At 43.8% G+C, this 13,869-nt stretch overlaps 1 protein-coding gene across 1 annotated transcript in view; it reads right to left on the reverse strand.

Moving 5' to 3' along the window:
• SLC67A2 (solute carrier family 67 member 2) overlaps positions 1-13,869 on the reverse strand; it is a 22,943-nt gene that overhangs the window by 5,275 nt on the left and 3,799 nt on the right. The window contains exons 2-5 of the mRNA XM_006166624.3: positions 11,251-11,338; positions 8,757-8,800; positions 4,878-5,007; positions 1,955-2,164 (exon numbers count right to left, since the gene is read on the reverse strand). Of these exons, the coding sequence (XP_006166686.1) occupies positions 1,955-2,164; positions 4,878-5,007; positions 8,757-8,800; positions 11,251-11,338 (472 nt within the window). The remainder of the gene's footprint in view (positions 1-1,954; positions 2,165-4,877; positions 5,008-8,756; positions 8,801-11,250; positions 11,339-13,869) is intronic.

The raw sequence follows: 13,869 nt of genomic DNA on the forward strand, positions 1-13,869 counted from the left end.
AATATTTGAGACATGGTTGATGAGTGGAGGGAGCCGGTGAAGATGTACAGGAATAACATGGCAGAGAGGAAGGAGCTGGTACAAAGCTCTCCTGTAGGCTGACCAGGAAGCCAGAGTGGCTGGCGCACACAAGGGAGACAGAGAAAGGGGAGAGGTCAGGTCTTCCCACCCCTGAGCAGGCTGAAGGGAAGGCCTGGAGGTCTGCAGCAGAGGATAGCTTAGTCTGCTTTTGCTTTTTTTCTAAATCTCCATAATTACATTTTAAAATGTAATAAACTCATTAAAAATAAAAGTAGATGTTTTTATTTATATTTTACCTAAGAGAATAAGTACTATGTCAAAGAATAAAATTAGGGACCAGCAGTTAGCATAATGGCTATGTCACTGGACTCCCATGTAGTTGACTGCGGTTTGAGTCCTGGACCCGGTGGATTAAACTCACACTGGGCACGTGTGCGTGCGTGCCCAAGATCCTGAGAGGAGAATGGGGGAGAAGGGATTGTGGCATGGCCATCCGCCCTGGGTGGTGATTTCCTGCTTTCTATCTCTCTTTCTCTGTCTTTCTGGCGAGTGTACATGCCCTATAGCAAAAACCTCTAAAAAAAAAAAAAAAGAATAAAATTAGACCCTTATCTTATACTATATGCAAAACTCAAAATGGATTAAAGACAAACATAACACCTAAAATTATAAAACACCTAGAAATAAAACTGGAGGGAGGAAGCTTCTTAAAATTAGCCTTGGCAGGCAAGTCAGATGACATGGCGGTTAAGGTGGCTGGATTCCACATAGCCAACTGCATAGTTCAAGTCCCAGACATGATGGCTCGACAAGTACGCTGGGCACATGTGCAGGTGTGCCCAAAGTCCCAAGAAGAGAGTGGAGGAGAAGAAACTAAGGAGTAGCCATCCCCTCAGAGGGTCATTTTTTACATCCTCTCTCTCTCTCTCTTTCTGTCTCTGGCAAGTACATACATCCTAGAGTGAAAAACAAATAAACAAACAAATCCCAAAAACAAATAGACAAAAAATTAGCGTTGGCTATGACTTCTTGGACATGACACCAAATGCCCAAACAACAAATGCATAAACAGACAAAAGGCCTGCCTCAAACTAACAAGCAGTTATATAGCAGAGGACAGAAGTCAGCAAAGTGAAAGACAACTCGGAGACAAATCAGAAATGTAAAGGGCAATCTACAGAATGGATATATGATTTGAGGATCATGCATCTGGTAAGGCATAATATTAAAAATATACAGGGCACTCCTATAACACAATAGCAAAAACAAAACAAAACCAAAACCTAAAAAAAAAAAAAAAGAAAGAATTAAAAAATGGGCAAAAAACTTGAATAATAATTCTCCAACAGAATAGGCAATAGGCAAAAGGTACTCAGGCCAAGTGGAGGCATGATGTTTGAGAAGACTGGGTCTCACATGGCTAATTGCTCAGTTCCATTCCCCAATCTGGCACTTGTAAAACATGCTGGGCGTGTGTGTGCCTGTCCAAAATCCCAAAAGGAGTAAGGAATGGAGAAGGGGTTGTGGTGTGACCATTCCCTAAGAACGGTGCATTTTCACTTTCCTCCATCTGTCTCTCTCCAGTGAGCACACATACCCTTTGGCAAATTAACAAAACTTTTTTTTTTTTTAAAAAGGTGGTTGACATCACTAATCACTGGGAAAATGCAAATCAAACCCATAATAAATGTTAAGTGAGGATGTGGAGAAAAGGGAACCCTTGTTCATTGCTGATGTTCCAGAACATAGACTGGAATGGCTACTAGTGAAAGTGGCAGGGAGGTTCCTCAACACGGTTTTCCTTTTTGAACAAGGAGTATGCCTATTCTAAGAAAAACAAATTGTGAAGAGATAAGAGAAAATTAGGAAGAACAGTCAGTATGACCAGGATGAGTACACAAAACAACCTTCTCATGATTAAATGTCAACTTACCAGCATTGAGAATGAAGACAGAAAAACAGATGAAAGCTGTCAGATAAAACCCGCCATCTAATTCGGTGAGATAGCCGCCAACCATGGGACCCAAGATGAAGCCCACACTGGACGCTGTATTGAAATGTCCGATTACAAATGGCCGTTCCTTTTCGGCAACCAGATCAGAAAGCAGAGCCCTTGAGATGGAGAGGGTATGTTTAAATATACCTGTAAGGGGACAAGAAACATGCACTGTAATCTTTTCTAGCCCACAAGTACCCACCGTGTCATCTCGCACTTAAATCTCCATCCCTGAAGGCATTCTGATCCATTTTCTTTGAACCACTAAGACCATAATTAGACTTGTCTAGCACCACAGTCCTGGTCAGTCCTGACAACCACGTTCCTGTAGCCTTGGCTAGCCTGCCTCCCATACTGACATCCCAGTGACTTTGGTACTTCTGCTACGCAATAGCAGTTCCTAGTGGCTTCCATGGAGAGATTATTTGTTATTCGTTCACCCAGTGAACAAATATTTATTCACACCTACTGTATGGCCAGCACTGTCTCAACCTGGGGCATAAAGCAAGCAAGCGAATTAGAAAAAAGAAAAGAGAGCTATTCTTGACCTCAAAGAGCCTAGATGTTCACCGCGGGGAGTACAGAGTATCCATGAGGAGATGAAGGCAATGGAGTGAAACAGAGCAGGGGAGATGGCAGTGAGTAGGAAGAAATCTGATGGCATGGGCATGTAACTAAGACACGCTGACTACCTACTAGCTTGCGAGTTTGTCCACCAAACCAAGCTGAGGGCTGTGACATGACTTCTGATAGGAGATTAAAATGTACGTCACAACTTTATACTCCCCGCACTTCTGCAGATCTGATTCCTGCGCACCCAGACACCCATGTGGAACACAATACATTCATAAACGTGTCGATGGATTCTGGCCCCAGGCTGCCCACCATTCTGATCTACACACAGTAGGAACTCAATTATGCTGGTGAGCCGGCCTGAGTCTCTTCTGACTGTGAAGTGACCTCCCTGCAGTCGACCTCTCTCTGCACATCGTGTACCACCGTGGGCTTCACTGCATGAGTTCTGGTTCTAGTCCCTGTTCTGTCTCAAATTTAGTGTGGTAACTTCTTTGGGAAGCAAGACTATAAATCTTTTTCAGAAGTCAGTAGACTATTTTGAGACTTGTTTCCTCAATTGTGAGAAAGGACTAGGCTAGGAAACAATTCCCAAGAACTCTTTCAGGAGTTCTATGAAGATTTGGGGGATAACACTGATGCTGGACTCGCCTTACACACGTGAGGGAAGAGGATTGTGATGAGAGCCTCCCGTGGACAACACAGAACAGCCTTCTCTTATCTTTCAGAGGCTGGAGTGGAGTGATGCGGTCATAAAAAGGTCCTCTCTGCTGGTGGGCAGAAAGGAGGGGAGAGAAAAGGATGTGTCCCACTCAGACAGTGCCGCCTCAGGCACATTCGAAGTTAGTGTCTCCTTTTCAGGATGCCAGGAACTGAATCCAAACTGATCTCTCAGGGCAGCAGAACCTGGTGAAGCTCCCTGGGCTCCCTGCTGCTCATGTCCCATCAAACACTGTGGGAGTTACATGGGAAGAAGGAATTATGACATGCAGTTCTCCTTGACTAGGAGAAGACTAGGAGGCACACCCAACAGAACTAGCCCTACTTAGGTCAGGCTGACTTCAAACTAAATACAAGCATGCTAACCCTTTTACAAGTCTTTACCCACTTCGTAACAAATCTAGGTTCTTACGCGTCTCCCTCATCTGCTTCTATACAACTGTGAACAGTACGCAGCACTGAGCAGCAGTGTGAGTTATGCCTAGAAAGCCAACCACGCCAAGGACACACGAGAGCGCCGACACCAGATATGCACAGAACAGGAATCAGTTGGAGTGTAGGGGTGAAGTCTGTTAGAATAATTGTCTACATTTAAGCAAAGACCTCCATAAAGCATATTTTAGGCAACGAAAAGGCACAGTTACGAATTTTGGAGGATATAATTAATAAAACTTTCAGAGTGTGTGTATGTCAAAGAAATGGTATGGAATTCCCAAATGAGCTGATTACCAACTAAGTGTCAACGTAACTTATTTATGCTGCATTCATTTGGGGTGTTAGTTAAAAATTAATAGCTTAACTGAATTTGAGCAGAGCTCCAGTACTGCGGACTTGTCGACCAGGGAAGCAAAGTCTGTCGATGCTCTAATGAGGAAGGTGAGAAGAGAGGCTCTAGTGCTGAGAAAGGTCAATGGAGAGCATCCGTGGTAACCATCCACCCACCAACATCACGCACCACGCACAGGTGGTGGTTCAAAGAACAGACTGTTGCAATGAGTGGACAAAATAAAAGCTATTTCAAGAAGTCAGAAGTAGTCAAGACAATAATGAAACCCAAAAACTCATCCGTGACCTGCTACAAAACAGCACTAGTGTCTTTCCTGAGTAACAGTCAGACTCACAAAAGGCTATAGAAGTAAATCTGGGGCTGAAGTCAAGAAGCCCAGTTCCCAAACTAGCAAGGGAAGGAAGAGTAACCATTGCATTGGCCCGAGGGGTCTGTATCTCCTGACTGCCTGAGTGTAGACAGAGCTCCAGGAAGGAGCCAGGCCTGGTGCAGTAGCATGGCTGTCCCCAATGAGCTTTGCCAAGTACAAGGTTTGCAGCTCTGGACAAGTGAGCAGCATGTCTGGACCTGCTCCGGGTCCAGTAAAGGGCAGCTCCTAGTGATACAGTCACTGCTGTGACTGCTGTCATTATACCTTTTTATGTAAGCTCTGATCGAAGAGACAATGTCAAGCAGGGGAGAGCCACATACAGACACCGAGGTACAGAGAGTACAGGTTTGTCTGAAATGAGCACACACATGCCCAGACAGACACAGACGCACACGTGGGCCAGGACTCACCTGCAGGGACCCTAGCCAGGGCAAACAGGAACACATTTGTTGCTGCTCCGAGGAGGAGGTAGCCGAGGGCACTGAGCAAAATGCACACCAGCAGAGAGGACCTTCTTCCCACCACATCACTCCAGCAGCCCTGAGGAACACAAGTGACAGAAAGTTCTTTGACCCACTTTATAGTAACAACCACTGTCATGTCAATGTCCAAAACAAGGTGACCCACTGTAAAACATCAGGGACTTTGGTTTAAGATCCTGAGATGCTCAGTTCTGCCATTCCATGTGCCACAGTATTATTTTTTATGTCCCACCCACAGGGGAGTGGAAAAATAATATAATTCTCTTTTTTTGCAATAATCATTTTATTTAATGTTATTTATTTATTTATTTTTAATTTGACCAGAGAGGGACAGAGTGAGAAAGAGAGAGAGAGGGAAAGTGAGAAAGCAAGCCGCCAGGTCTGGGACTCAAATCATGGTAGATATGTATTTCTAATAAAAGTTCATATAGTATCATGTATTTTGTAGCTTGATTTTAACTTAACGTAACTTTAACATCATTCTATGACATTACAGTTTGGCCTGTTATTATTTTTAATAATTTACATTCTTCTATATACCAATATTTATTTAATGAACTTAATTTTTGTTAGACTTTTAGTTCTTTTCAATTTGTTAAAAATATATACTACAGGACCAGCCTATGGCACGGTGGTTAGGGTGGCTGGATGCCACGTGGCCGACTACACAGTTTGAGACCCAGACCCAGTGACTTGAAAAAACATGCTAGGCACACTGCGTGTGTATGTGTGCCCAAAATCTAGAGACAGGATATAGAGAAAGAGGAACTCTTATACATTAATAGTGAGGAGGTAAATTAGCGCAGCCCTCATGGAAAACAGTCTGAACATTCTCAGGAATCGAAGTGTAGAACTTCCTTAGGATCCACTTATCCATTATTGGGGATATATCCAAAGCAAAGGAAATCAATATGTTGAAGGAATATCTGCATTTCCATATTTATTGAAGCTCTATTCACAGTAACCAAGATATAGAATCAGTCAAAGTTTCCATGAGGAGATGAACGGATAAAGAAAATATGGTACATATACAACATAGAATGCAAATTGGCCATTAATAAGGTAAATCCTGTCATTCATGGCAACAAGGGAGAAGAGGTGTTTATTAAAATGTAGGTCGAGCTCTCTTCTCACAACCAAAAATATAAAATACGACATTTTCCCCAGTAAACTCTGTGGTACAATTTCTAAACTCTAGTTATCTATTTACTTTTTTTTTAATATCATTGAGGCAAAGGTATATGACTTTTACAAAAAAAAAAAAAAAATTCGGGCTCAGAGTCTAGATACTGAGATTAGGTAATTTAATCAAATTATTAAACTTCATGAATCTTACTTTCACCCTATTTAAAATGAAACAAACTTTCTTGTGCTACTATAAAGCTTAAATGAGAAGAAAATACCATTGTTTTGCAAATTTAATATATGAACGCCTTCAAAAAATATAAATTAAGGAGCAGCTCTTTATTTACTGAAGAATTCCATATGGAGCTGTCTCCGGGGCCTGGTGGGTAAGGCTGTCCACGCAGCTGACTGTGGGGTTTGAGTCCCAGACCCAGCAGCTGAAGAAACACGCTGGTCACATGTGCATGTGTGCACATGCTAACAGGAAAGGGAGATGGAAGAGAAGGGATTGTAGTGTGACAATTCCCCACGGGGGTGTTTTCTCCTCTCTTCTCTGCCTTGCTCTAGTGAGTGCTCACATCCTCTAGCAGCAAAAATAAAAAGAAAAAAGAAAAAGAAATTTTTTTTTTTTTTTTGAGAGATTTTCACTGTAGGGCGCGTGTGCTCGCCAGACAGACAGAGAGAGACAGAGAGACAGAAAGCAAGAAATTACCCCTCAGGGGGGGATGGTCACGCCGCAATCCCTTCTCCTCCATTCTCCTCTCCGGATCTTGGGTACGCACGCACACGCGCCCGGCATGAGTTTTAAGTCACCGGGTCTGGGACGCGAACCGCGGTCGACTACACGGGAGCCCAGCGACATAGCCATTGCACTAACTGCTGGTTCCCAAGAAAAAGAAATTTTTAAAAAAGAGAAAGAATTCCTTATGAACTCTGAATCAATTTCATTTCTTTTAAAAATATATTTTACAACAGATACCTACGGGGAAACATAAGTATAGTACATTGTGTTCACTAAATATGAGTCTACCCTTCCAGCTACTATTTAAAGTTTATTTTATTTTTCATCTCTAGTGAATGGGCAGCAGGGAGAGGGGGGCAGAGACAGAAACTGGCGTCCGAGACTGGATCTCATCATGTTACCAACCCCCTCTATCCCCAGCCCTCCAGGTCATCAGGATCTCGGAGGCTCACAGCTGGTGTGATTTAGGCCCACAGAGATCGGAACCTGAGGTCAGCTATGTGGCTTCCAGCACTGCAGATCTTTACTAACCTATGAAACAGTGGCTAGGACTGTTGTTTAGACCTATGCAAAAATGGATTAAGTCACTAATGACCGATCTATGAGACTATACTGACTCTCACTTCCAACCACTCTATTCCACCCTGCAGAATGACGGCTTCAATAGTATTGGGTTGTTGGAAAAGGCATGACACATTTTTGTATAGTAAAAGAAAGAAAGAAATGTCATGAATTTTCTGACTACTCAATAGTTTGCACCCCCAAAGTTTCATTTCTTAAAATTTGGATATCTCAAAAAAAGAAAAAAGAAATGAAAAAAAAGGGACCAGCAGATGGCGTAATAGCTATGTTGCTGGACTCCTATGTAGTCAACCCTGGTTCAAATCTGGACCCAGTGGCTTAGACTCATACTGGGTGTGTGTGCATGCGTGCCCAAGAGGAGAATGGTGGAGAAGGGATTGCGTGAGGCCATCCCCCTGGTGGCAGTGATTTCTCACTTTCTGTTTGTCTCTCTCTGTTTTTCTGGTGAGCGCACACACCCTACAGCAAAAACCTCTCCAAAAAATTAAAAAGAAATTTGGATGTCTCCCCAAAAATTCATTTCTTAGATCTTGATTGTATTGTTAAGAAAGCTTAATTCCTTCAAGTTTTCCCCACAGGGCCCCCTTGGGTGTGACGGTGTCATTAGGGCAGGGCCCCCGTGATTAAATTTGGATGTGTATATGAAGAAATGAGAAGGGAACAAAGCCCCGTGGATGCAGACCAAGCTCTCCTCTACTAAAATTCTGGCTTCCATCCTTCTGTGATGCCTTTGGACTTCCCACATTTTGGAGTCAAAATCAACTTCTACTCCGTTAAATTCACCCAGTCTCACATTATTTCTGTTCACAATGCAAAAATGGATTAAGACAGTCATACAACCAACCACTCCACACGGCCCCTCTACACACTTAAGTCTTAAGTTATAAACAATAAAACATGCAGTTGACAATGCACAACTTCAAACAGAATCTTATAAGTTGATTTGATTGTTGTGAATTAAGTAAAGCAAACAATCACATTGGTAATAACTTTTATTTATATTTTATTCACTAGAATAATGATTATTATCTCTAGAAAAAAAATAGCAGGGAATCATAGAAAGGACATGTCATAATTTTTTTAAAAAATAGTTCTCAGCCCAGATCTACGGCTTACCACACTGTGTTCAGTTCAGAATCAGCCTTTAGCCCTCGCCTTCGCACAGGTCAGAAGAGGAAGAAAGATCACGAAGGATCGCAGAAGGATCCTACTTGATCTACAGTGTTGTACGTTCTCCTTGCGCGCCTGCCTGCTTCCTGGTAACCCTCAGGCCCCAAACTTTACTGCAGCCATGAGGACGACTCTCCAGGGTGTATGATACTATTTCCAAGATGTTTGTAAGATGGGAGATAACTTACCACCAATGTGCTAGAAAAGAGTTGCAAAATGCCATAGGAGGAGCCTGAAAAAAAATATCAATAACATCAATAAAATATACTGGACCCGTCTAGACCTACTGCAAAAATGGATTAATGTGGCAATAATTACACAGAAGTATGCAGGAAAAAAAACTAGGGTAAAAAAACAGTTTTAAAAAAAGGAAATTGCAGGGGCCAGCAGGTGGCGTGGTGATTAAAAGAGCTGGATTCCCACATGGCCAACCGGGACCATGGTTCAAGTCCTGGACCTGGTGACTTGCTTTCTCATCTTCCCTTTCTCTCACTCTCTCTGTCTCTGTCTGGTCAAAGTTAAAAAATAATAATAGCAACAAATGGAATTAAATAAATAAATAATTCTTAAAAAAAAAAGGGGGGGTGAATCAGCAGTTAGCATAATGGCTATGTCGCTGGATTCCCATGTAGTCGACCGCGGTTCGCGTCCCGGACCCGGTGGCTTAAAACTCACGCCGGGTGCGTGTGCGTGCATGCCCAAGATCCCGAGAGGAGAATGGAGGAGAAGGGATTGCAGTGTGACCATCCCCTCTGGGGGGTGATTTCTCGCTTTCTGTCTCTATGTCTCTCTCTGTATGTCTGGTGAGCGCACGCACCCTGTAGCGAAAACCTCTCCCAAAAAAAAAAAGAAAAAAAGGAAAATTGCCCCACATCTTTTTTTTTTTCCCCCTACTTGGCAGAAAATAAATCCATTTTAAAAGAATTTGCTATAGGGCACATATGCTTGCCAGAGAGAGAGAGAAAGCGCTTCCCAGGGGGAATGACCACATTGTAATCCCTTCTCCTCCATTCTCCTCCTGGGATTCTGGGTATACATGCATGCACACCCAGTGTGTTTTTCACGTTGCAGGAACCAGGACTCAAATAGTGCAATCAGCCATTTGGGGTTCAGTTGTCTGAACCACCCAGGCTACTGACGGACCCTGTAAATCTATTTTTATTAAAAGGCCTTCAAAGTAAAATTGAGGATACACAAAAGAGAGAATAATAGTGAGGGTCCAACTTAGGACCCTCAAAGTAATCCTCTGACTGAAAACTGGATCGCTCCGACTTATAAGCTGGCATAAAAAGTATTCAGGGGACTTGAATTCCGAATCCTAGAAAATTCTGCTAAGTCTTACAATTTGAACATTGTCTCATATGCCACTAACATTTTAGCTACATAAAATGCTTCAGTTTAAAAAGAACTTAAAGGTTTAGTAGCGTTCTTTAACCTCAACGATCATTCCACAAGTCCCCTCAGCTTTTCCTAAAAGCCCTCCTGCTGCTCCAGTATAATTCCAATACATTCCTCAAGTGAAACCAAGTCATGAGATGAGCCCAGCAGATGGCATAATGGTTCCACTGCTGGACTCCTACATGACCGACGTGGTTCAAGTTCCGGAACCAGAGGCTTAAAACTCATGCTGGGACACACGTGCATACATGCCCAAGATCCCAAGAAGAGAATAGAGGAGAAGGGATTACTGCGTGGCCATCTCCTGGGGGGATGTTTCTTTGTCTCTCTTGTCTCTCTGTGGAGCACATGTGTCCTATATCAAAAAAAATCTAAAAAAAAAACAAACAAAAAAACCCCATGATGTGTATCAAGATTTAACAAATATGTACAAAACTGTCTGAAAACACTCTTTGTCCAGTTTGTGCACGCTCAAGAATTGCTCATCTTGGAGTGAGCAGGTGGTGTGGTGGTTAAGGCGCTGGATCCCACATGACTGACCACAGTTTGAGTCTCAAACCTGGCACCTTGAAAATCATGCCAAGTGCTAGTGCGTACATGCCCAAAATCCTGAGAGGAGAATGGAGGAGAAGGGACTGCAGGATGGCCATGTCTCCTGGGCAGGCGATTTCTCACTTTGCCTCTCTCTCTGTCTCTCTCTAGTGAGTGCACACATCCTATGACAAAAAGCTAAATAAAGAAATAAATAACAACTATTAATCTTAACGATTCTTATCAATTAGCACTCTTAAATCCAGCAATGTCCTCACTCCTTCATAAATCAGCGGCTTTTGGATGCTGCGCAGGCAGAGAAACCATACAGGCCTGTCAGGGTGCCGGGACAGTGCAGGAGCTTGCCGCTAACCTGCCAAGGCTCACCCACACCCTGTCCCTTCAAGGTGCCATCTGTGTAGATTATGTTCTCATCCCTCCCATCAGGCTAGGAGGGTTCCTGCAGGCTACACGGCCAGCTCCTCAGTGAGCCTCGGTCAGTGTTGGTGACAGCCTTGGTATTGGGGGTGCGAGGAAAATGCTCCAACCTTAAAACCTCTCTGAAAACAGGTAGTCCAGAAATGATGAACGACAGTGGCTCTTGGGTAACATTTGAAACTATTCTGGAATTTTTTTTCTCTTGGTTTCCACTCACCTTTAGGATAATATCTGGCGCCAAGACTGAGTTGTCTCCAGATACTTGGGGGGATTTAAGATGCGGCGCTCTGACATCAAGCAGTATCAACCACTCACCTACTATTCCAGCCACTGTTGGACTTGCTCCAAGGGACCGGACGTGAAGGCTCAACAAAGGGACAACCATGCTGACACCAAACAAATCCTAGGAGAAAAGAAACACCGGCCGACTAACGTTAGGACCCGAAGCCTAGGTGTCGTAAGTTCAGTGAGAACCCGAAGCCTAGGTGTCATAAATTCAGTGATCTCTGGGGTTGCAGAGGAGACCCTTCATAGGATGCTCATGCAGAGAGCCTTCCCTGAGCCCTGCAGTGACCCAGGACCACAGGTAGACAGGGCTGCAAATCCGGAGCTTTCCCGTAGGCTCCCAGCATGGCATGGCAGCACCCACACCTGTGCCGCTGGAGCTGGGCTCCGAAGCCCAGGTGTTTTTACACTGGTCAACCTAAAACTGCATACTCATTTAAAAACAAAAACAAAAACAAAAACAAAAAAGCCCAGGCTGGCTCTGTGGCACAGAGGTAATGTGCTGCTCAAGAGAAGTCAGATCCCAGATGGCACCTGCAATTCTAGTCAACACCAAACATGCCAGGCATGAGAGCTCGGGATCCAGTGGCGGGTGGACTGGAGGACCAGACCCTGTGGAGGGTGCCTCTCTCTCTCTCTCTCACTCTCTCTCTTCCTCTCTCTGTCTCCTCCTCCTTTTCTCACTCCCTCTCACATGCAGGCACATGGGCTGTATCATGAATATAAAAATATTTTAATAAAGTCAGTATCTAAAATTGTAAGCAAGCAAGAAATCCTAACTGTATTCTGCAGTGTGCCATACTGATCAGTCGTCACACGTAAATGTCCAACTACCCTGTTGGAGGATGCATTTTAACTTTAGCTTTTTGTAACTGTTAACATTCAAGGCAGATACGCTATGGAAGTTCCTCACGCATTAGCTTGTTGGGAAAGTCATGATCTATGTTTCCAGGTTTTTCTACGCAAAAACGCATCATGACCTTCAACACCCCAATAAAATAAACATACAAAAAGTCCAAAAATTGTCTGTGGCTAATGATGTGGTTAGAGAGATGGGGACAATTGATAGGGAGTTGGAGAAGAGAGCTAATGTTCGGGGACCTGTTGTTTAGAGCCGTTACACGGTAACACCTGAGCAGGAAGACTCAGTAAAGCGGGAAGGACAGGGAAGGCTGGGATGGTGGGGGAAGGTCATTTTTTTCCCAGCTAAGTCACAGAAAGTGCGTGGGCTCTGGGGTCAGACAGGTTATTCTCAGCTCCATCACTTCCTCAACGTGGATCCATGGAGTTACTCTTTGCTATCCAGTTTCTGAGCAATCACTTGTAAAAAAAACAAGGAATGCCCACCTGCTAGGAACACGATGAGTGTTAAGTGACATAAAAGTTTTTGTTTTGCTTTTTTTTTTTTTTTGAGAGATTTTCACTGTAGGGCATGTGCACTCGCCAGACAGACAGAGACATGGAGACAGAAAGCGAGAAATCACTCCCCAGAGGGGATGGTCACACCGCAATCCCTTCTCCTCCATTCTCCTCTTGGGATCTTGGGCATGCATGCACACGCGCCCGGCGTGAGTTTTAAGCCACCGGGTCCGGGACACAAACCGCGGTCGACTACGTGGGAGTCCAGAGACATAGCCATTACGCTAACTGCTGGTTCTCAGTGACATAAAAGTTAAGAAAGGCTTGGCACATGGCAGAAGCCCAACCATACTTTCTCTTTTCTTCAGTTCTGGAGATAAGTATGGCTCCTTTCTGGTAGGTATTCTGAGTTAATAGAGGGAGTATTAATTTTTTCTTTAAGTTCCATTTTCACTCTCCCTTCTCTTCCTTATGTGCTAAAAAAAAACACATTTCACACACAAGGTCTTCTTTACATGTCCTTTGAATTTCTTCTCCTATTAACTTGCTTACTTGCCAAAGAGGGGAAAAACAAAAATATGTAGACCATCAGTGGCATGGTGGTTAAAGTGGCTGGATCCCACATGGCTGACTGCATGGTTCAAATCCCAGACTTGGTGGCTTGAGAAACACACCAGCTATATGTGTGTGCATACACCAAAATCCCCACAGGAGGGAGAAATGGAGAAGATATTGTGGCATGACCATTCCCCATGCAGGGGAAGGGTGCTTTCTCTCTCCAGCAAGCACACATGCCCTCTGGAAATATTTTTTATTTGGGCCCAGTTAATCTTTTGCTTTCCCTTCTCCCACGTTCACATACAGTCGCACGACAGAAACACAAAGGATATGGAAACATACACTTTTTAGTCCTTTTCCATGGTTACATCTATAGGTGGCTCCATATCAAATATCCAGGGTTATTAAACAGCTCATAAATCACAAGAACTATGGTTTATTATTTCAATTTTATAACTATATTTATAATTTCTTTTGGGTCCAAGTCAATTTGTTTTCAGCTTTACTGTCAGTTGTTCCTTTCAGCCTAATACTCGTTTCCTTTAAGACTCATAATACACGGGAACCAGCAGTTAGCGTAATGGCTATGTCGCTGGACTCCCACGTAGTCGACCGCGGTTCGCGTCTCGGACCCGGTGGCTTAAATCTCACGCCGGGCGCGTGTGCGTGCGTGCCCAAGATCCCGAGAGGAGAATGGAGGAGAAGGGATTGCGGCGTGACCATCCCCCCTGG

The sequence above is a fragment of the Tupaia chinensis genome, unplaced genomic scaffold (assembly GCF_000334495.1).
Source record: "Tupaia chinensis unplaced genomic scaffold, TupChi_1.0 Scaffold144276_1, whole genome shotgun sequence".
In the NCBI taxonomy this organism is placed as follows: Eukaryota; Metazoa; Chordata; class Mammalia; order Scandentia; family Tupaiidae; genus Tupaia; species Tupaia belangeri.